Below are 22,018 nucleotides of genomic sequence, written 5' to 3'. Positions count from 1 at the left end.
GCGGCATTTGTTCCTCTGCTGAAAACTGTCCTTCCCTGCCACCTGCTCTTTGCCAGAATGGGAGGGGGCAGCTCTTGCCAGGGAGAACATCTGCTCTTGGCCACAATCAACCCTTGGCTGTTGGCTTCAAATGCTTTGTGGGAAATGCACTGGAAATCTGCAATTTTGTCTTGAATTGAATGTGCTCAGTAAGCTGATCTAAAGCTTCTATATATTTAGTCTTGCTTTCCTGAAATAATATAGGAAACTTACTGTTTGTCATCTTTGTTTGAGACTGCAGTAAACATGAAAACAGCTGAAGCTGAAAAGATCTTTATTCTGCTAAATCTAGTGGTCAGGCTCTTGTTTACAAAACTTAGAAATACTGTTGTAACCAAAAGCATGAAAGTCATACAGAAAAGAAGAAAAGAATGTTCCACTGATGTGTTTAGGATTTATTCTTCCATTAACCAAGGGGAATTGAGACCTTATTTGAAAGGTGGAACTATGGCATAAGACAGAGATACAGTGGTCCCTTTCTGTGGCAGAGCAAACAGAGCATTTAAGCAAACTGTGAAGTTAAACCTTTGCACTTCATCTTAAAAATAGTGGTTTACAATAGAACCTGGCCCCATGCTATGAACTCCTTGTTAAAGACAGTAATTTTACAGTTGCTTTTTAGGTTACAAAGCATGTCTCAGCTACAGAGACTAGTAATTTCTCTGCCAATTTAAGGACCTTCCAGTGTTTTAGCCGCTTGGTGTCTTAGAATGCTAACTGGATCTCATAGGCCTTGCTGGGAATAGATGTCCTTCTGTAAATAGGGATTTGGAGAACCTCTTCTACCCCTTTATTTCTCAAAAGACTGTAACTGTAAATTTACATCAAAGGTCTCGGTAACCTTTGATGTAGTGTAGTGGTCAGTTTTTAGGTTTACTAGCATCTTTTTAATGTAGTAATGAATTCTTTTAACTCTGGTTTCTCCTTCCTCCATCCCCAAAGTCAGATGGCAGAAAGGAGACAGAGGGAATGCCTTTTTTCCTCCTTGAGACTCTGCTGGCTGTGTTTCTCTTTTTCAACATGTTTCTCCTAACCTAAATGACATTTTCAATTTTTATCGCCTGTTTTTAAAGTTGTAGCAGAACTGCATAGATATTGTAGCATGAGTCATGTGTGTACTTCACTAGACCATTAATCTCTAAATTGTTGTTAGTCTGGCAGAACATCAGAGAATATATCAAAATGATGGAAGATGAATTTAAGAGTAGTTGTAGCCAAAGTGTGCTGCTCTTTCCCTGGACCCTGGGAATTCTGCCTCTGCAGGAAGGAAGTGTGCTGTGAGCGTTGGCACATGGGAGCTACCCAGACTAGTGGATGAGGTGGTCCGGAGGACAGAAAACCCGGCATGTGCTGCTCCCTTAGGCTTTTTCATCATCTGGGGAAATGGGGCTAATGGTGCTACCTCTGTAAACTCCTTGGCAGCATATGGGTCAAAAGCACTGTGACAAATTTAAATGTTTCAATTTGTTACTAGGGAAAGGCTGAAGTTCAACAGACAAAAGTATGATAGTGGGCTCCAGTATTACCTGTTTTGTATCAGTTTCCCATACGTTGTGGGCAGACAGCACTGCTGAGAGCTGGAGTCAGCTGTGTAAGCCACAGAGCTGAGGGGAGCCTGGGAATAGTGGGAAAGTAGTGAGAGAGTCCTGGCCTTGCTTGGTGTCTGTGTGCTGGGAGAAGTCTGGACTCATAAGACTGTGGCATGAGCATGAGAAAATGTATGTGCACAGAAGCCTCCTTGTGAGCGTTGTGGTTCTGCTGTGGGATAACTGCAGCTATCCTGTCTCACCAGAGCTTTGTGGGAGAAGCTGAGGTTAATGCCAGCCTGAGTATAAGAATGCTACCAAGTCTACGCTACACTGGTGACAATGGTCTCACCCTGTGCTGTCACAGGGAGCTGCTTGGCACATGACAGACTGAAAACAGCTCCAGCTCTAGCACTGTCAGTAGATCTTGGGTGTAAACTATTAAAAATCTTTTGTGGTGAGTCTGGTAGTGGCACCCGGGAACAGGCTGTATTGTTCCCCTCCAGAATTTCAACATCCTCTAACTCCCAGACGACCGCCACTGCTGCTGCGCTCATGCGTGCTGTGCCACAAGCTCCGAGCAGGAGACCTGGCTACATCTGAGCAGCAGACTGAGCAGCATGGTTACCACAGCAGCCCTAAAACCTACTCCCTGTGCTGCTGCTATAACCTAACCAAAACAAGGAGACCTTTACCCATCTGCAGTGATAGCCTGTGGAGTGAAGGTCCTGGTACACCATGCATAAGGTAGGCATGCAGCTGGAGAAGCAGAAATACTACAGCGGGCCTGAAGGAAATGTGAATGAAGTGTGTGTGTGTGTGTGTGTGTATGAGAGAGAGAGAGAGGAGTAGAACAGCAGCAAATCAAAGGTTAAAGGAATGGTCTGTATTGATAACCAAAGGACATGACCAACTGCACTGAAAGTGGATAAATGCTGAAAAAATGTGTTTGTGACAAGTCCAGCAGCCTGCACCCTGATAAGCCTCACATGGATGGCTTGTCAGCAAAAGGCATGGGTGCTGATAAAGCCCATGTGCAGATGACTCTTTGGGGAAGAAAACTGTGCTCCAGTAACAGAAGGATCACAGTAAGCTCAACAGCACATCCCGTGTGTGAGCTGTCCTCCTCCTCTCCCAGAAGGAAAACAGACCATGGCAGCTAAAGTACCCAAAATGAGAGGAGAAAAAAGGCACTGAGCAGCCACCTGTCCCAGGTACATGAGATTTCAAGGCAAATGGATCACACTGCAGTAACCATTAGCTCCTGAAGACAGCAAAAGACCTGCTCAAGAATTTGTAGCTTGCCAGTGAAGAGGAGCCCAAGAGATGCAGTGAGGACTTGACATCTGGCACCCTTGGTCTCATCTCACGTGGGATCCTGCCAGAGCACCTGGGTGAGCTTGGTGCCTGTGAGTACAAGGGGAGTGCATGTGGGTGAGAAAATAAGTGTGGCCCAAACGATTTTTCAAAACAAACATCATCTTCCTGTTTCATAAGGTCTTGCACTGTTGCTGCACTAACTTACTGTATCATAGCTACATTAAAAACTGCTCCATTCTTAAACAAAGCTTTCACATCCTTTTCTCCTTTATAGCTGGTAATCAGAGTTTAAGAAGCTTTTGTTTTGGTGTGATCAATGGTGCAAAAATATAATGAGTTCCAAACTGAGATGTAAGAAGCTCTGAGGGCTGAAAAATACTGGATGAAAATATCAGACAAAACAGGAGGGCAAGGAAAGTTGTCAGATGCTTTCAGTGATGAGAAGTGCAAAACTGAAACTACTCAAAAGCCTTTTGCCTTCACTGTTCCCACCAAAAGTAAGTTGACTTCCCCTGTGTCTGCGTAAAGAATGAGCTGGTCGTGACCCATGAAGAGACTGGCTGCTGAGAGTCATCTGAATAAGGGTGCTGTGGGAGCCCAGTTTATAAATGGATTTTAAAGCTAGGACTCCCACATCTGCCCCATAGGGTTACTGTAGAGCTCCTATTTCTCCTTCAGCCTCTAGCCTTCATTTCCATACTTCACATCTCCTTAAGTGAGCCCCCATCTCTTTAGGATCAAATCCTGCTTTCAGTTAGTGTTGTTGTCCTTATGAGTATCTGAAGTTGGAGTTATTTTTCTCATTTGTCTTTTTATGAGTTTTATTGTTCCTGTGTAAGATGGTGGTTTCCATAGATACTTCAGACATTAATCTGTCCTCAGTGGACATACAGTTCCTCCCAATGAATGACAGAGCAATTTACCCCTTCTGCTTGAGGCCTTGGCTCCTTCATCCATATCACTGCTATACTGAGCATTTTAAAACACTGTTGCTGTAATGTCATCTTGATGCATTGCCTTGTGCTCATTACACAGCTTTCAATCCACATGACAGAACTCCTGTCCAACCAGTTTTAAATTCAAAAATGGTACATTGCATTCTAATTTTGAATTTTGTCCCAATAACTGTTGGAAACTTTAGCTCAGCTTTTCTCTGCTATGGGTAACTGTTAAACAAAACAGTGTTTTGTTATTCTTGTTCTCTTTCCCCCCCTTGAGAAATGTTATCAAAGGACAAAGTCTGGCAAAGTATTCAGGACTGGTACGTTCCTATATGAGTGCTCAGCTAGCACCGACTGCTGTTCTTTCAGACAGCTCTTGTGTGAGTTTTCTGTCTTTATCCTGTCTCCACCTTGTCCCAGAGGAAAGCATATATCCTGGATTGCAGAGGTAGATGGTAATGTGAGTCACTGCTTGGTATTTAGTGGTGAGAAATTTAATCACTATCAGTCTCCCCAAATCCTAGCAGAAGCCAAGAAAAATCTGGATGTGGCATAAGTTAGTTATTTCTTCTTTGGCTCTATTCTGCTCTTATCAGGCTATTTACTGCACAAGTGGGGCTGTTCTGCTGACTCAGCATCACAAGAAGTGATGCCAAGGCAGCTCCAGGCCACATTTAAGAAATTACAAAGGAGACCATTAGAGTCACAAGTTTTCTCTTTAGCTGATTTATAAATGGATTTGTTTTCTTTCTTGTTCGTTTGTCCCAGAGCTGTTAATAAATAACTATTTCAATGTCCCTGCTCCTGCAGGATATGTGAGGAAAGTGTGCTCATGTGAACTTGTTGCAAGCTCTGCAGCTGGGCTGGAGATCCTGTGGCTGGAAGGTAGGCTCCAGCTTGAGCTTGGGAGTTCCCATCCCAAATCAGAGGGAAAATGGTGCTGAAAGAGGCTGGGAAGCACAGTGGCAGGAGGGAAGCACCAGACCTGTAGCTGCTTTTTGCATGGGCCCAGGGTTGCTGGCCAGTCCTGCTCCTGGAGAGCTGTGCTTATCTTAACAAAGCCAGCTGGTAGCTCCTTTCTGTGCTATGGATTTGTCCTCTTTCCTATAGCAGCCATGTCACAAGCTTGTTGCTTCATCAGCTGAAGTAACCCCTGTTTTGTTGGCTTTGACAGTGGGGAGTGTTGATTTCTCTGTCCCAGTAGGCATCTTTGGACTCTCAGGCTAGAGCCTGGAAACCTGGAGGGAGTGTTACAGAAGAGCATGGAACTTCTCAGCTTGGATCTCCTTGCTGGGAATGGAGAGCAGCTGGTGGGAACTCCCCTTCTTACTTCTCTGGGGGAGATGCAGTGAGAAGTCAGAGCTGTGATGTCCATTTGCCAGGCCCAGTCCTGGGTGCAGTCTCTGCAGATGCCTGGGGGCTGTTCAGTCACCCAGAGCCCTGGGTGATGCTTCTGCTGCAGCCCCTTGCACATAATATGTGTAGATGGGACAGCTGACCCTGAGATCAGCTCAGTTGGTTAGAGCCTGGTGCTAATAACACCGAGGTTGTGAGCTCAATCCTCTGAGCCATTCACTTAAGAGCTGGGCTTTGATGATCCTTGTGGGTCCCTTCCAACTCAGAATATTCTGTGATTAAGCTTGTGCACTTGTCAGAAAGATGGGCTGCTCTGACTGTCCCTCTGTGCCCATGCTGCCTTATCAAAAATATTTTGTGTTTGTATTTTGAAATATTTGAGGCAAGGACAGTGGGGGGAGGGGCAGGGAAGATTAATGAAGACATACAAATTGAAAACCAAACTATGTTTTGATTACAAATGGGTTTCTTTTCCTGAGCCTAATTCTTCCCTTGGGATTCACTGCACGTCCCAGTAATAAGTAATGTGAACTTTAGAGATTAATAACATCCTGTGCCAGCCCATTCATCCAGCAAAACTCCTTGGCTCTTTTGTTACATGTCGGCATGAGGCTCCAGCCTTTTCAAAGTGCTCTTCTGACTGTGAAAATTTAGATTCATATTTACCTAGTTACCTTTGTAACATCAAGAAGTATTTCTTCTCTTACACTCAGGAACTTTGTCAAGGCCTGTGCCCCGCAATAGGCTTTGATCCCATGTTCTTTCCTGTTGGTTGTCGCTAGAAATACCACAGGATAATTTGTTTCCTGCTCTTTGAAATGGAAATTGTAGCAGGATGAGGAACAGAGCATGATATTCATGCCAAATATCATGAGCTGAATTCTCCTCATGGTTTGTGGGAATCCCAGTTATTAAAGTTGACCTCTGAGAACTCAGTATATTTTTCCACAAGACTTGGACAGTGGATGTGCTCCTCATCAGGAGACAGAAACTATTCCAGCTGTTCCCTGTCCTCTGCTATGAAAAGAGGACTGGAGGATAGCAGTGCTGACAGCTGAGGGCAAGGGGGCAAGTTGGGAAGTGTTTAAGTGGAGTGCTGTCTTTTTTATCCATGCAACCCTAACCCTGGCTTACTGAAAGGAGGCAGCAGGACTGCTGCCCTGCCTGGATAGCCATGGGCCTTTGCTTCATCTACTAGGATTAGTTGCAAAGGGAAGGTGCCTACAGTTTTCTCTGCTGCAAATGGGTGCTATGTATGTTAAGGGAGGAAAAGCTCACTGGGTATCTGCTTCTTTCACAGCAGATACCTGTGCTGGAAATCACACTATTAAGAGGTGGCACAACCTGGATGTAGGGAAAATCCCAAGCACAGACAAGCACTGCAGCTTGTGTGCTTGCATACGGGGCTGCTGCAGAATGGGCATCATCCTCCAGGGGCTTTGCCAATGGTTCTGCTGATGCTGCACCAGCTTGTAACAGTGTTTGTGCTTCTGTGATCAGTCTCCAATTGTTTTTGGTCCTGGATGGGAAGTGAAACTTCAGGAGAAAAGCTGATTGCTTGGTTGTGCAGAAATACTTGGGAAGCTCGAGTTCCTACTGGCTGCGGAAGCACAGGCAGTGGCTCTGCTTGCTCACATGTGGCACTTCGGGCAGCTGTGTTTTTTGTTTGGAAACCAGGGAAATGAGCTCCTGAAAGCAGTAGTGTTGCTCAACACACAAGGTGATCCCAGGAATCTGCAATTCAGAGAAAAACATCTTTGAGACGTGGCAAGAGGCTTGGCGGTCCAGCCCCTCCAAGGCAGGAAAGTTCGTCAGTGGAGAGGCATACGGGGAAACTGGTGGCTTCTGGGGCTTGTATTTCGACTCTGCTGTAAGTGCTGGGTGCAGAGTGTTCTGTGGGTGATGAGGGGTTTGGATCTGTTTTCTCTGCGGTCCTTCTCCCTGTCAGAACTTCCTGTGGGGCATAGCAGTATTACAGTGCTCAGGACTTTGTGTTCTCCAGGAAGTTTCTGAACTTGCTGGCCCAGTGTAGATATTAAGGGGGGGAAGCGGTTGTTCTGGAAGCTGTTTCCTCTTATTTTTTTTCCATGACAAATTGTACACCCTGCTGGTGTGGGTGGTTGGTGGGACATGGGGAATGGTGGGCTGCACTGGGTTAGTAATGTGACTCACTCATCACCCATCTTCCAATATAAGCAGTGGCCCTGCTGTCTTTAACAGCAACAATAATTAAATAGTTGTACACAATAGCTGCCTGGGGCTGAACTGGGACTAAGTGACCAAAGCAGGAGAGGTTTAGTGCCCATTACCAGCCAGGATGCTGGAGACAGAGAAGGGAGTGACAGTCTACACTAGGATGAGGAAAGCTGATATGATGGTGGATTTTAGTGGAAGACAGGGTAATTCCTCAAAACTGGGAGTGATAATTTCATAATTTGCAATCCATTACTTCCAGCTCAAGAGAAATATATGTTGGCCCCAGTCTTGATACAAAAAGAGACATTGCAATGAGAGTTTTGAATTATTACAAAAGCAATTCACAGTTACTCTGTGTCAACAATGTCTAGTTGTTAAAAGAAGTGACTTCACAAAATAAAAAAAACTTGAGCTGAATCAGCAGAGTATTTAAAATGGGCAAATAGGAATGCTAATCAGAAGGAGACTGTTCATTTCTTATGCTCTTCCACAGAAGCCGTAATCCAACTGCTGAAAGTTATGTTCATTTGAAAAAGAATAAAATCTCTTAAAATTGCATATTTAGAGGCAAAAAAAGGAAAGCTAAAATTAGTGCAAATTTAAGGTTGCAAAGTGTAAAAGATGGTCAAAAGAAGCATAAGGAAAAAATCGTGACCAGAGATTTAAGAAGAGCAAAGAAGGATCTTGAGCACAAAAGGAAGCCTGGCAGCACCATTGACCCATTGCAAGTCAGTGTATTAGAACTATAAATGACAAAGCTGAAAAGGTGTCAGCACTTGATTTTTCTTTCCCCCTCTCTCCTATCAAAAGACAAACAAATGCCTTCACATCATGTGCTAGTCAGGTATATTCAAGCAATAACTTAGCTGATAAGCCAGGGAGGAGGGGAAGCCGTCTGGAGCTCACTGGATATTTTCCGATGGAACTTCAAGCTTTGTGGGTAATGGCAATAAATCTTCTCCAGTTAAAACAGAGCTTTGATGGGCTGGTAGCAAATTAATACCAGAAGTTTCCTGACAGGAGACTGATGTAACTGATAACAGTTTTCTTTTCCGATTTGAAAAACCTCTTTGAACTGAGAATCCTAAAGAAATGAGCACGAGCACAAGTAGGGTACAGGCATAGAAGTCCAGTAAACACCATATAAATATGAAAAATAACTGTGTAAAGGTCACTGTGTCAGCAGTATCCTGCCACTTGTTGGTTGTATATTAAGTATCTGGGTCTGACTACTGTGATATTAGCCATAAGAGTATCTTCCCGCCGAGATATTTAATCAGCAGGCATCGGGAAAGCTTGGTGGGGCTGGTGTATAATAGCAGGGAGATGGGCTGTGATGCCAAGCTGGGAGGCAGCACGAGTGCCTTGCAGAGAGCCAGGGAGGCTGAGCACCATACCCAGCACTGCAGGGCACCGTGGGAAGGTCTCTGACAGGGGAACCTGCTTTGTGCACAGGGTGAATGGGGGATTTGTTGGTGTGGCAGTCCGGGTCACTGGGGCTCGTGCCCAGAACCCCCCGGGCGTTGCCTTTCCAGCAGTAAACCCTCACCGCAGGGACAGCGTAAGCAGGGCCGTGGGACTGCCCTGAGCACAAAGCCCCTCTGTGCTCCGGGCAGATGCGGAAGGCAGAGAAGGGGCCTGTGTGCTGCCTGCTCCTTTGTGTCTGTCTCTTGATGCTATTGCTCGGCTTTTGCTGCCTCTAGCACCCGCCAGCTCTCCAGGATTTCCATGTGGTTTTTTTTTTTTCCAGGAAAACAGGGCTCGTCCAATGTGTCTTGTGCAATTTCCCAGGGTCGTATCCCAGTCACAACACTAAAAACAGCAAAAGGATGAGTTGTTCCCACACCAAGCATTGTTGTACACATGGATAGCATTTAGCAGGATGGTTGCCACGACTGAATTATGTCTGAATGCAACCTGGAGCTTTGTTGGGGAAAGGAGGGAACACATTTATTCAACTGCATCTGTATCCCACAAGGAGAGCACAGGCATTGCATTGGCCTTTGCTAACAGCGTAGCTTATGAGTTGATTGGCCTCTTTTTGCTGACTCCCTGCCTTCTGAACCAAGGAAACAGAGCTGGGAGAAAGTCCAGGAGCCACCCCTGTCCTAAGGCAGATCAGCTACAACAGTGCTGGCAGATGGAGATGTCATTTGTCTGAAGACAATTAATGAGTCTCCCTTGCTCTTCTTTTTTCCAAACTTAACAATCCAATTCCTTCAATCTTTCCTCATAGGTCAAACTTTTAGACTTCTGATCTTTCTTCTTATTCTCTTCTGGAGTTTCTCCAAGTGGTCTACATGTTTCCTCAAAGGCAGTGCCCAAAATTGGTCACAGAACCTCACAGGAGGCTTTACCAGCTTTAGATGGAGGGAAGGATTACTATAAACTGCTATAGCTGCAATAATGTTTTCTCTAGAAGAGCTACTTAACAGATTGCTTACCACGCTGTCTTTGGGTGATGGCTGTTATCTAAATGTCACATTTTCTCTTGTCCTTAAGTGAGTTAGGCTTTCCCCTATTTGTCAAATTTATTTTCAATTCCAGTCCTGTGTGTCAGTGAGCTTTTCTCCCAGCTTGGTGTTATCTCAGAGACAAGCACACTCTTTATCTTCCAGCTCACTAGTGCACAGGTATGTGTGTACATGGGACAGATTAGTTCAAGCACTCTGCCTGGCTGTGTAGCCTAGATTCATAGGAGTCTGCTGGGATTTGAAACATGTAGGGCTGCGTGATCTCAGTATCAAATGTCTCTGAAAGACAGCATCCAAAAAACCCATTACATTGTTTGGATTATCAGTTTTGCTGACACTTCAGTGTTTGTACTTCAGCACTTACAAGTATTTAAACTGGAAAAACATAATCCAGTAAATGTGTATTTATTATTCTATATAGCACTACTAGGAGGGTCAGAGATCACATCAGTATTTAGGCCACAATCTTTGCCATATGAATAATTAAAACTTGGAGCAGAGTCTCCCACACTGTTCCATGTAGCAGTTGTAAAAATCCTGATCTGGAGCTTAAATTCTAATTTCAACATGCCCAGTGTCTAGCCCCAAGATTTTGAAATAAACCCTCTTAAACCAAAGCCATTTACTTACTGTATATGTGCTTGTATGTATATTCTAAGACAAACCTGAGCCTCTCCACAGCCTAAGACATGTTGGCCTGAAACAGGTGGTTTACATTACTTCGCAAAGTCTTCCTAGGTAACCTAGATAAGAGGATGTTTAAATGAAAAAGGCAGATAAAGAATGAGTAAGAAGTCAGTTGGGGACAGAGGAAATTTCATTAAATGGTTGATAAATGAAAGAGTGTGGCTCTTCTGAGTGTTTATGGTTTCAGATGTTTGGTTGTGGTGAGTCTGAAGGCAGGAGTGCCTCTTGAGTAACGTGCATCAAAACCTGATGCAAGTTCAGCAGCCTCACAGAGTAATTGGTGAGTTTTTCAGGCAATTCAGCCTGAAAAGCTTAATGACTACTGAAATCTCATTTTAACTCACCAAAAGGATAATGTGTGTATCCCCTCTCTGAACAGCAGCACTGACTGCTCCCATGCCCTTTCCCTGCCATCACTGCTGACAGAACTCCACAGATACGAAACTCTGCAGTTAGTAAATGAGCACAGACTGCATTGCCCAAGCCCCTCTCTACTGGGTGGGTTTGCTGGGATTCCATAGCAGAGGTGCTGGGTTGACTTAGCTCTGGCCATTATGGTAGATGATCATGTTTCTGAGGTAGTACAGATCCCTACCTCACTTTGTTTTGGGCTAGGACTGTGTCATATCCTGTGTTCATTACTGTGCAAGGCCATCCTTGCAGATCGGGTCAGAATGCTCAAGAAAAATAAAAACAGATTATTCTGTATGCAGAGAAGTGCTGCTGAACTCTTCAGGTAGATGGAAAAGGCTGGAAACACAAAAATCCAGAAAGGATCATTGTTTATAAGTTGACTAAGGGAATAAATTCCAAAAGCATTGAGAGTTGCAGAAGTTATGAGATCAAAGTGGAACACAGACAGAAGGAATAGACTAGCAATAAAGAAATAAAGACTGAAAATGAGAATGTTTCTGACCATACAGAGGCGTAGTGAGAGCGTAAAGGTGATGGTGGGAACTGTCTCTGTCAGTGTGGCACTTGTGCAGTGGAAGAGTGATGGCCTTGCATTACAGTCTCTTGTGATCTCTTCTGTAACAGATTGAGTGTGAACACCCAAAGGAAAGATCACACATCAACTTTAGCTGTTGTGCTAAGCCAGAGTTTACAAAAATATCTGTATTTATTAGAGATGATGGGTTACAGTGAGGTTATCTGAATCGAGCATGGCTTTGGACTATGCACAGCATCATTCCTTTTCTCCTTGACAATCCTAATTTCGGTTTTCAAACAAGCCTTAGTCTCTCCTTATTTCATCTCTAAAAGCAGCTGGTTGCCTGATTCCTTTTAACTTTTGTTGCTAAATCTTGCTTGGTGAGAAGGGAGTTGGGAGGTGGGCAGCCTTGGCTGTGAGTGACATCTCCTGGCATATAGAGCTGCCAGTGAGTTAGTGTCATTCTAGGGGTAGTTTCATATTTGTCTTGAGGCTCTGGAAGACAAAGGAGTCAAACTTGCTTCCTTGCCTTCACAGAGAGCTGCCTCCCACACTGATGTGGTCCTTCCTGGGTTATGCACTGAGAGCAACAGGATTTCTGCAGCAAAACTGCTGTCAGCTGGAGTGGCTGACAACATCCTTCTCAGTTCTCTGTCTTAGAGACAGAAAGGGTATTAGATCTGGTTGTGTTTTGAGACCATCACTGGATGGAACCAATGGTAGCCCTTACAAAAAAAGCAAAGAGACCAAAATTAGAAACAGACAGAGATGCCTGAGCAGCTGGGCTGTGCTCCAACATCTAGAGAGTGCTTAATGCCCGCGCAGCCGGGCAGGGCTCCAGCACCCAGCAGCTCTGAGGTTGGGGAGAAGAAAAGCAGCATCATTTCTATGCCTACTTATGGCCTTATGTTTTTGTCACTGCTTACAGAGGGCAGCATGGGAGAAAGAGGAGAGATCTGTCTCTATTCGGGTTCTAGCTGGGCACAGAGACACAAGATCATGTCTGCTTAATCTTAGCTGAGGAAAAACTGCTAATGGAAGAAAAATCCTGGGGTCTGGCAACCAGACGGTCACGTACTGCTCCACTTTGTGGACACTGGGGAGTGTCTGCATGACATTCAGTGGTGTGAATTTGAAATTCAAAGGAGCTGGAGGAAGCGAGAATAAGTTCATTCTTTAGCCCCTGCAGAACCTAGAGCTGATGGAGGTAACCTAGTGCACAGAAAAGGGAACTTGTTGAAATGCCTCACTTTTCTGAACAAATGGCAGGTGAATTTTTATGACGTTGAATTCTTTACCTGGATTTGCAGTGTTGTTGTTTGGTTTGGGTTTTGTTTGTTTTTTTAAATAATTGAGTATTCAGTTATGTGCACTTTGAGTGCTATTTAGAAGGTTATTACTTTGCTAGGCTACCTTCTGGATTATGCTTATCATTCTGTACCTTTTCCTGTATGAAACATTTCAATAAAATGCTCCTTGGTAGCATAAGAGTTCACACAGATGGATACTCTGATATGGGACACAGCAATGAAATCACATCTCTACAACCCACAGAGCCCTGAAAAGTGCTCATGATACTGAACTAAAATTCAGGCAAGAGTCACATTCAGGGTTAAGAAAATAATGTGCCTTGGCAAAAAAATGACGGATCTCACACTGCAGGTGGGATGCAGACAATTATCATTATGCCTCTGCCTACAGACAAGGGATTTCTACAGCTGTTTATTGGAACAGTCCATTATAGGGAGAAAATTGTTCCTGCTTTGCTGCTAATGCTGGTACTTTTCAGAGTGTGGCTGCTGAAAAGATACAGCAGTCAGACAATACCCATCACAACAGGAAATTTGAAAATCTTAGAAGTTGTGCAAAGTCACCCAGCCTTCGTTCCTACGACAGCAAACACTCAACAAAGCTGTTAGGCAAGATCTCAGAGTAAGGGTGGCAATAATTGTGTGAATGTAATGTGCAACTGTCAGCAGCACTTTCATTTTTCAAGCACGCTAACTTCTTATCTATACTGTGCAGCTAATTTTACATTATAGCATCTGGTTTTATTCATTTTGCTAGGGTTAAAATAATCTTTGTTTAACAGACATGCTCAGTGCTATCATAACCTGAGCCAGCTATTCTCTCCAATAGGAAGAAAAGTCTCCCAGCTGTCACACTCTGCTGTTTCTAATCACTTTAAGCCATGAGTTCTGGGGCATTTTTGATTAAAGCTGGATAAAATACATTCTTACTTCCTACTGTCTGGTATGTGCCCTAGACTATTTTTTCAAGCTGCATTCTTGGAAATACTGGCAAGCATGCTGTGCCCCTAACAGGCACTCACAAAGTGAGTAACAAGCTTCCAGATTTCACAGTTAGCAGATTTACATGTGAGCGTGATATGAGGGAGCACAGAGCTCTAGGTCTATGTTAGGTTTCCAATGGACATGTCTGCAGCATCTTCAAAGCAAACTCTCTTGGCGTTTCTAAGTTCCATTTTCTCTAGGTAGGTGGGAAGACGTTATTTGTCAATAGTTAGAGATTTCCAGAGGTGTGTTGCTTCTTTTCAGTTGGGCTAACTTCTGAAACTAACTCTAGGATTTGGGGTCATTTGTAAGGTCAGGTAACACTATATAGTTCTGGCGCCTGGGACCGCCTCTCACATAAAACCAGAGCAGTGAGAAGATGGCCCTGATCAGAACTTGAATGCTTTTCATATTTGCATGCATGACGTGCGGTGCCAGAATGTATTTGGACCTGGTGTCACCTGAGGTCTGGAGACTGCTGGAACCCCGGTTCTGGCATGCAGATGCAGAGCAGGTTCAGTCACCTTACCTTATTGGAGGGTGACAATAGCTGATGTGGTTGCTTGCATCAAAGTATTGTCACCATCCTGGATGACCTGTAATGTATTTCTGAACATCTCCTAGAGTATTTATGTATAAGGAAAAGAGAAATTAATATCCATCTGAGCAGTCAGATGATCAGTGCTTTTGAGTATGGAGCATCAATATGGGTAGAAATGGATTTCTTGCCATAGTGGGAGCAAGTATGTCCACTAGAGCTATTTAGTTGTTACATGTGTTGAATTTACATCTAGATTATAAATCTGGGAAATACATTGGGCACAGGGCAGACCATGGAGGTGTGGCATGGCCCATGAAAGCACATCTGCAGGACACCAGGGCTGAGCTCTGCCTCTAAGAAATCCCACACAAGTACGTGGAGTAGGAGATGGGACAGGGATGGGCAAAGGCTTCATAGTGGAAAGAGACTGCAGGAATGTGCCTAAAGACCTTTGGAGTGTGAGGTAAAATGGGCTACTGGGATACTAACATCGTTTTTCTGCTCTAGCCACAGGTACCAAACCAAAGATGTCCTCGACAAGAAAGATTCTACTCATCCTGGGATTCCTCTCTACTTTGGCTGTAATTGCTTTAATTGCTGTAGCAGTGACCCAAAACAAGCCACTTCCGAAGAACATTAAGGTATTTCAAGCTGGTACTCTTAAAACAAGCTGGGGAGTTAGGTGTTCATAGTGCTCAAGGACATGTTGCTGCCCTTGCTGGGTCTGGCTAACCTCTTTTTCTGGCTCCATGCACCTCAACATCTTGTTTTACATCTTTGTGGTAAAACCAGATATGGCTTCATAGGGGATCATCTCTTAAGTAATCAGTCTCAATTTTGCTGCTTTTCTGCTCTTGCATCTTTTGATGGAAACTTTACACTGAAGCACTGCTGAGAAGAGTAATAACACACATTCCCACAGCTGCCAGATAAGCTGTTCGCTTCTGGTCCCCCTGTGTGAGGAGGCCAGCACATACTGTGTGTGGTTTGGTGCCTCAGGTGTGATAGTGGCTCTGTCTTGCCCACAGTACGGGATTGTGCTGGATGCGGGATCGTCCCACACTAACCTCTATGTGTACGAGTGGCCAGCAGAGAAGGAGAACGACACTGGAGTGGTGAAGCAGGTGGAGGTGTGTAAAGTTGAAGGTAAGAGGAGGAAAGGGAGCTATGGAAGGGGCATGGGATGAAGAAGAGATAATGCAATCAAAGGGTTGGGGAGGAGAAACCCAGGAGAAGAGGCCAATATTGAAAACAGTGTTTGTTATGTCACTTAAGAGTTAGACTTGATGATCCTTGTGAGTCCCTTCCAATTCAGAATATCCCATGAGTATTCTTATTTTGTAATTTGTGAGCTAATGTATATCCCACCTCTTCCCATGGGGAGCTGTATATGCTTGACCTTCCTGGGGGAAAAATGGATCCACTTTTTCCTTTGTTTTTAGAATGCTTGGAAGTAAGTGCTTTTTGGAAAGATCTACACCAAAGAATGTATTTAAATAAATAAAATGTCAGCATGCACTCTTGCTGAAGTGCTGATGAATATCAGGCAGTGAGAGGGAAGGGCATGGTTTGCTCTTTTTCAAGGCTTCTATGCAAGCTAGGTACTGGGCTTAAGGCCCAAGATTGCTCAGCTTAAGCGTGTCATGGTTTATTTTTTATTCTATTTAATTGCTGTGTAGATATTTTATGGTTCAGGAAGGCATAAATGAAGCCTAAGGGTGCACACAACAAGGAGCAGCACAGACCGTCATGGATCACTGCACTCTGAAGGGATGAGAGGTATTGTCAGACCTGCCTGGGGTCTTTTCAGGCCCCTGCAGTGCAGGGAAGAGCCATACCATTATCAAGCTGCTGCCATAGCTGCTCAGCACTGCACCATCCCACATCATGGGCAGCACACTGAGCATATGGCAACCTGGGGCGAGTGCAGCCTGGGCTTCACTGCTGGGCAGGCACTGGGCCTGGGGCAGTTCAGGGGACACGTGGCAGAGAGGGACAATGCATTTTGCTTTGGGTTAGTGTGAAAGGCAATAGCTGCAAAACACCCAGTGTTGTAGTGTGACTGTAAAGTACACAAACAGATAGCATCTGCCCCTGGAGGACCCAGCACAGTGAAGGGTCAGAGATTTTCAGGCACAGATCCAGGGTACTCTCAGGCAGACTCAGAGAAGTCTGCAGCTGTTCAAGACATGCTCGGGAAATGGTTTGTTTCACTGCAGTCCTCATCGCTAGTTCATAGCCTGCTTCTTGGAGAACAGGTAGCAGGTGCTGGGCACTGTGGCCATCCCCCTGTGCATTGGGTTTAGTTGGTGCTGTAGGATTTCTAAAGCTTCTCAGGAATGGGGGGGTTGAATCTGATACTGCTGCCTGTGATATGGTTTAATACACCTGCTCATGGCAGCATTGTGGGGTTATGCTTGGAGTTGGAGCAATGAAGTGTCTTTATTTCTTGCAGGCCCTGGGATCTCAGGTTACTCCCATGCCACAGAGAAGGCAGGTCCCTCTCTGGCACAGTGCCTACAACAAGCAAAAGAGGTGATTCCCTCAACGCAGCACAAAGAGACACCTGTCTACCTCGGAGCAACTGCTGGCATGCGGCTTCTCAGGTACTGTAGGGCCTGTCCCCTTCTCCTGCAGCACTGCACATGGGATCACCATGGATGTTCAGTGGGGGCCTCTTGGGAAAAGTCCTTGGAGATACTGCCAGCTCACACTGTGCCCAGATACCCTCTTCTGAAGCTGACCTCTCTGAATCCCGAGTCCCCCTGGCTCTTCCCTTGCTTGCTCAGCTTGCCCACTCAGTCCAACCTTCCATCATCTCCTGCATCCAGATGCAGCACAGAGACACCAGGAGATCAGTAGTGCCAAGCTGATGCTTAGACATTCTCCATATCAAAGGGATGCTCAAACATCCCCACAATCTGGTATTAGGCCTAACCCAGAATTTTTGAGCTCAACCATGTTGTAACTTCCCACATATCTTGACTCATCCTGGGGCCATCAGAGGATAAGGTAACTTTATAATCACATACTCCTTTAGTTCTTATTTGTGTTTTTCATGGGGGTGCCCCAGAACTCTTGTCTAGCTATAACTCAGAGCTGATCTTATGTATATATTGCCTGGGAGATCTCCCTGGGGATACCTTCCGGATTTCTTCTCAAATGGTTCTTGTGAAGAGTGAGAGGAATCTCCACAGTGCAATTACTATCAGGACACATTCTCCAGAAGAACAAGAGCTCTGGTCTCTGCTCCAAGTATCACTCTCAGCTCCAGGGTCTGTAAGTGTCAGACCTGGTGGCAACTGTGCTGTCAAGGTGTTGACAGAGAGGGACATGGCCAGTTGGAACTGGACGACCCATATGAATAACTGTTCTCTTATAATTAACACTTGGTGGGGAGTTGCAGCCTGCCTATGCAGAATAAAGCTCATAGACTACTGAGAGCTGTCAGCCAGAGTCACTCCATCCTTTCTTCCATTCATCCAGGTTGGAGAATGAAAGTGCAGCTGACGAAGTCTTGTCCTCAGTAGAGACGACACTACGCTTAGCTCCGTTCAACTTCCAGGGTGCCAGAATCATCACTGGTCAGGAAGAAGGAGCCTATGGATGGATCACCATTAATTACCTTCTGGGCAGTTTCAAGCAGGTAGTATTTCTGTAGCAAGTATGTTTGAATAATTGGCTTGCAGCACTTTGTAAATCATGCCTTGCAAGAAGCTGTTGCAAGCACTACCTTCCCTTGTAAGCCATTTACCAGGGATCAGGAAGATGCACATCTTGCCTCAGCAGTTACCGTGAGTATATCCTGACACTTAGTGATATCAGGCTGCACCACTGTAGGCAGACTTAAAGCACTGAAATAAAACACCAGCATCTTCAATAATTTTGCTTGAGTACAGTGTCCTTCTCACTTCCTGATCTAAAATACTTCTGTGTCTGTAAAGTCTGACAGTGATTCTTTACTATTGAGCTTATAAATCATCTGGGAGCTGAAACAGTAAATTGGCTGTCTTTTTCTCATAACAATTGTATTACATTTTATATTCTTAGTCCTCCTGCAAACACTGTGATGTGATCCACATTATGCATTTACAAGCCTGCATCTTTCTTGTGTCATGTTCCAGTTCTCATGTCATGTCCTTCTCCAAGACTTCCTGTGTTTTCTGTGTTCTGTGCTTCTGCTTCTCCACATGTCTTTCTCTTTTTTTTTTTAACTCCAAAATAAAATCTTCTCCATGCCTGATATATCTGTTTTACTTTGAAATTAATTTGTTTTTAAAGTCTGGCTGGAAAAAGCTTCTGCATTCCCTGAAATCCACAAGTGAGACATCAGGAGCACTAGACCTCGGAGGAGCCTCAACACAGATTACCTTTGTATCAAAGGAACTCTCTTCTGAGTCTCCAGAGAACCAGCTCTATTTCCGTCTCTATGGCAAGGATTACCAGGTGTACACACACAGCTTTCTCTGCTATGGGAAGGACCAGGCTCTGCAACAGAAACTGGCCAGAGACCTACAGGCAAGTATATCTACACCTGTAATTTCACATGGAGAACCTGGACCCTCCCATCTTTGGCATACTGGTGCTGTGTCCCAGCTAAATGCCTCATCTCTTAGTCTGGATTAGGGAAACATCATTGTCCTCCAGAAAAACTGGGCACAAGGTGCCCAAAGAGGTGCCAGTCAATACTTTCACTCAGGGGAAGCAACATTTTACAGTCTCTGAGAATCCAAAATCAACAGCAACTTCACAAACTGTGGCTAAAAGTAATTTGCCCAGGGTCCTACATGGAGGCTGTAGCAGTACCCACACCTTCCCCCTCAAAGCCAGTGTCTTAAACCATCCTCATCCCTTTGACCTGATGTGTGCACCTTGATGTGATGTACCATGACAAGTGCTTTGTGGCCACCATTCCCTGTGGCTCTTTCTCTGGGTGTTACTCTAGAGCGAAGTGTAACAGCTTGAGTTTATTTTTACTTTCAGACCGTGGAGAGCAGCAGTCTCCTTGACCCGTGCTTTCACCGGGGGTATCAGAGGACTATAAATATAAGTGACTTCTTCAAAAACCCTTGTACATCAGACAAGAAAAAGCAATTACCTTTCAGCCAGCTGTACATAGAGGGAGAGGGGGATTATCAAAAGTGCCGAGAAAACATCCAGAAACTCTTCGACAAAACCAATTGTCCTTACTCCAGTTGCTCCTTCAATGGGATATACCTACCTCCATTACAAGGGGATTTTGGGGTGAGTCTTCACAGTCTTCAACTCTCTATAATTCAGAATGTTAGAAGAGCAGAAGCTCTTCATGACTGAGGCAGGAAATCATTTATAAGATAGCTTTTTGGACATGTACCTACAAAAGTAGTGCTGCACTTGTGGTGAGGGCAGACGTGTAAGAGCTACTTCAGTAACTACTGGCCTGCCAGTACTGCACTGTTCCCATTCTAACCCATCTCCTTGGGGTTCTGTATTTACTAATTCATTTTTAAGCAGTCCTTCCTGATGGCCAGCACCAGAGGCAGGGGAGCCTGCTGCAGGCAGGTACCCTGCTCCGCAAACCTTGTCTCCTGAGGTCAGTGGTGGAACCAGACCTGAAATTCACCCAGAAGTGTCTGAGTGCTACTAAAACCAGTCAGCTCACCTGTCTGCTTCCCAGACATGATGAGGAGACTGCACACTGAACAACACACATTATGTGTGACACCATGCTGACCATCAGTCCTAGCGCTGCAAGACTTGAGTGACTTTGAGGCTTTCTGGGGAACTGTTAATACTGTTAACTGTTAACACACAGTTCATAAACTGCCCTCTACCTATCAGCTACCAGCCATGGTCAGAGAGGGGTTTTCTGGACTTCAGATTATATGATGGGGCTCTGTACAGTCCTTTCAGACTATCACTTCTGCTCTTTGTGGTGATATTGGTTGCACACTCCCTTCATTCAGTTGCCAAAATGGGATCACAGTTGTGATGGCAATCAGCATTCACTGTATGCCACTGGCACATGTTAAGGAGAGAGCTTACAGAAGCTCTTCAGGATACCATAATTCCTACCTCCACCTCTCAGCAGTTCTGAGGGGTATGTCTCAAAATGACATCACTCTTGAAAATATACCTGCTCTTATGTGTGTGATGTTGCTTCTTATGCTTCTCTATCTGTAAACAAACTCATTTTTTTAATGGGATTTCTGCTGTTCTGCTCATGCTGAGGCTCAGTCAGATTAAAACAATCTTTCTCCTTCAGGCTTTTTCTGCTTTCTATTTTGTGATGAACTTTTTGAACTTGACTGGTGAAGCAAGCCCTGTTCCCCTGAACAAAGTGACCAGAACCATTGAGAGCTTCTGTGCCCGGCCTTGGCAAGAGGTGAGCAGTGCTTGTTGTGGTAGACTATGGCTGCTGATATTTTATGTAGGATAAATGGCTGGGGTTAATTTCCAAAGCAAGATGGGAAAGATTCCCCCAGCACCTACAGTGGATGCTCAGGCACAAGCTGGAGCAGTGGGAAGGTGTGTTTAACAGCCTAGTGATTGCCTCCTTCCCTAGGTGAAGACAATGTATCAAAACATCAAAGAAAAGTACCTGAGTGAATATTGCTTCTCTGGAGCCTACATCCTCTCTCTCCTGGAAAATGGCTATGAATTCACCGAAGATAACTGGCAAAGGATCCACTTCCTTGGAAAGGTTTGTATCATGGTGGGGAGGGCTCTACTCTACACACCCCTACTGCACAGCCTGGCCCTTCATCCCCAGGAGGGTGACTGCCCCAGCAATGCCACAAGCAGCCCCTGCACCTCCCAGTGCTGATTCTGCTCCTCTTCTGTTTCAGATTGGTAGCAGTGATGCAGGTTGGACCCTGGGCTACATGCTGAACCTGACCAACATGATCCCTGCAGAGGAGCCAGCTGTGCCCCCTCTCTCTCACGGCAGCTACGTAGGGCTGATGGTGCTGTGCTCCCTTGTGCTGGTGTCTGTGCTCCTGTTTGCTTGGCTTCTCTTTCACAAGCCCAAGTGCCTGCAGAAGGGGGTTGTTTAGGAAGAACCTGGAGGGGAGAGGGGCCATGTCACCCTGGCTGTTCAGGGCTAGGAGACCCCAGCAGAGCAGCCTGTACTGCAGAGTTCCTCTCACTGAAGCTACTGACTGTACAACAAGGGCATTTATTTCTTCTGACTCACATTTGCACTGAGAGATGTTGGGACATCAGGCTCGCCACCTTTCTCTGCCAAGGACAGACAAGCTGGTGTCCCCTCCTTGAATGGGTTGTACTTTCATTCAATGAAACTTTGCTGCTTGTTGATTTCTGCCTTGTGCACAGCATTATAAAGAGAAAAGTGGCAGCAATCTTTGGGAGCCAGTGCTCCTGCGAGGGTAATCTCAGGGTCACACATCCCATTGAGCTCTTGGGAGCTGTCACACACAGGGTGATCCTGCTCCTTCTCTGCTGAAGCTGTTCCCAAGAGCCCTTTCCACACCAGCACACCTCTGCTCACCTCCCTGGGCCCTGAGTTCTTGCAGCCCTACAGCTGGGTACAGCACTTGCACCTGACCGGCCCCTGAAGGTGGGTCAGGCTCCCAAATGCCACTCTTGGAAAAGAAGGGATGAGGACGAAGAAACTGAGCGTGCTGGTGGTCATCAGCCCTTATCTGGGCTCTGGTGGCTGTCAGCTCCTTTTGCAGGTGGTAAGAAGCCTTTTTCCCACATCTTTCTGATGTT

General features: G+C 45.2%; 1 protein-coding gene across 4 annotated transcripts in view; it reads left to right on the top strand.

The window, feature by feature from the left end:
- The window catches only part of ENTPD1 (ectonucleoside triphosphate diphosphohydrolase 1), a 29,314-nt gene extending 7,642 nt beyond the window's left edge, over positions 1–21,672 (top strand). The window contains exons 1-10 of one of the 4 annotated variants that reach the window (XM_051801254.1): positions 1,555–2,312; positions 14,813–14,946; positions 15,334–15,451; positions 16,761–16,911; positions 17,792–17,951; positions 18,587–18,817; positions 19,283–19,549; positions 20,550–20,669; positions 20,850–20,987; positions 21,133–21,672. In XM_051801254.1, the coding sequence (XP_051657214.1) occupies positions 14,833–14,946; positions 15,334–15,451; positions 16,761–16,911; positions 17,792–17,951; positions 18,587–18,817; positions 19,283–19,549; positions 20,550–20,669; positions 20,850–20,987; positions 21,133–21,339 (1,506 nt within the window). In that variant the 5' untranslated portion in view covers positions 1,555–2,312; positions 14,813–14,832 and the 3' untranslated portion in view covers positions 21,340–21,672. Of the gene's footprint in view, positions 1–1,554; positions 2,313–2,343; positions 2,975–4,591; positions 4,712–14,812; positions 14,947–15,333; positions 15,452–16,760; positions 16,912–17,791; positions 17,952–18,586; positions 18,818–19,282; positions 19,550–20,549; positions 20,670–20,849; positions 20,988–21,132 lie in introns of those variants that run through there. The other 3 variants (XM_051801255.1, XM_051801256.1, XM_051801253.1) reach the window with 3 other exon arrangements.
- Positions 21,673–22,018: the final 346 nt, after the last annotated feature.

The sequence above is a fragment of the Manacus candei genome, unplaced genomic scaffold (genome assembly GCF_025592945.1).
Source record: "Manacus candei isolate 608988 ecotype Guabito, Panama unplaced genomic scaffold, ASM2559294v1 h1tg000050l, whole genome shotgun sequence".
Taxonomy (NCBI): domain Eukaryota; kingdom Metazoa; phylum Chordata; class Aves; order Passeriformes; family Pipridae; genus Manacus; species Manacus candei.
The sequence above is the reverse complement of the archived record's forward strand: the minus strand, read 5'-3'. Positions and strand labels throughout refer to the sequence as shown.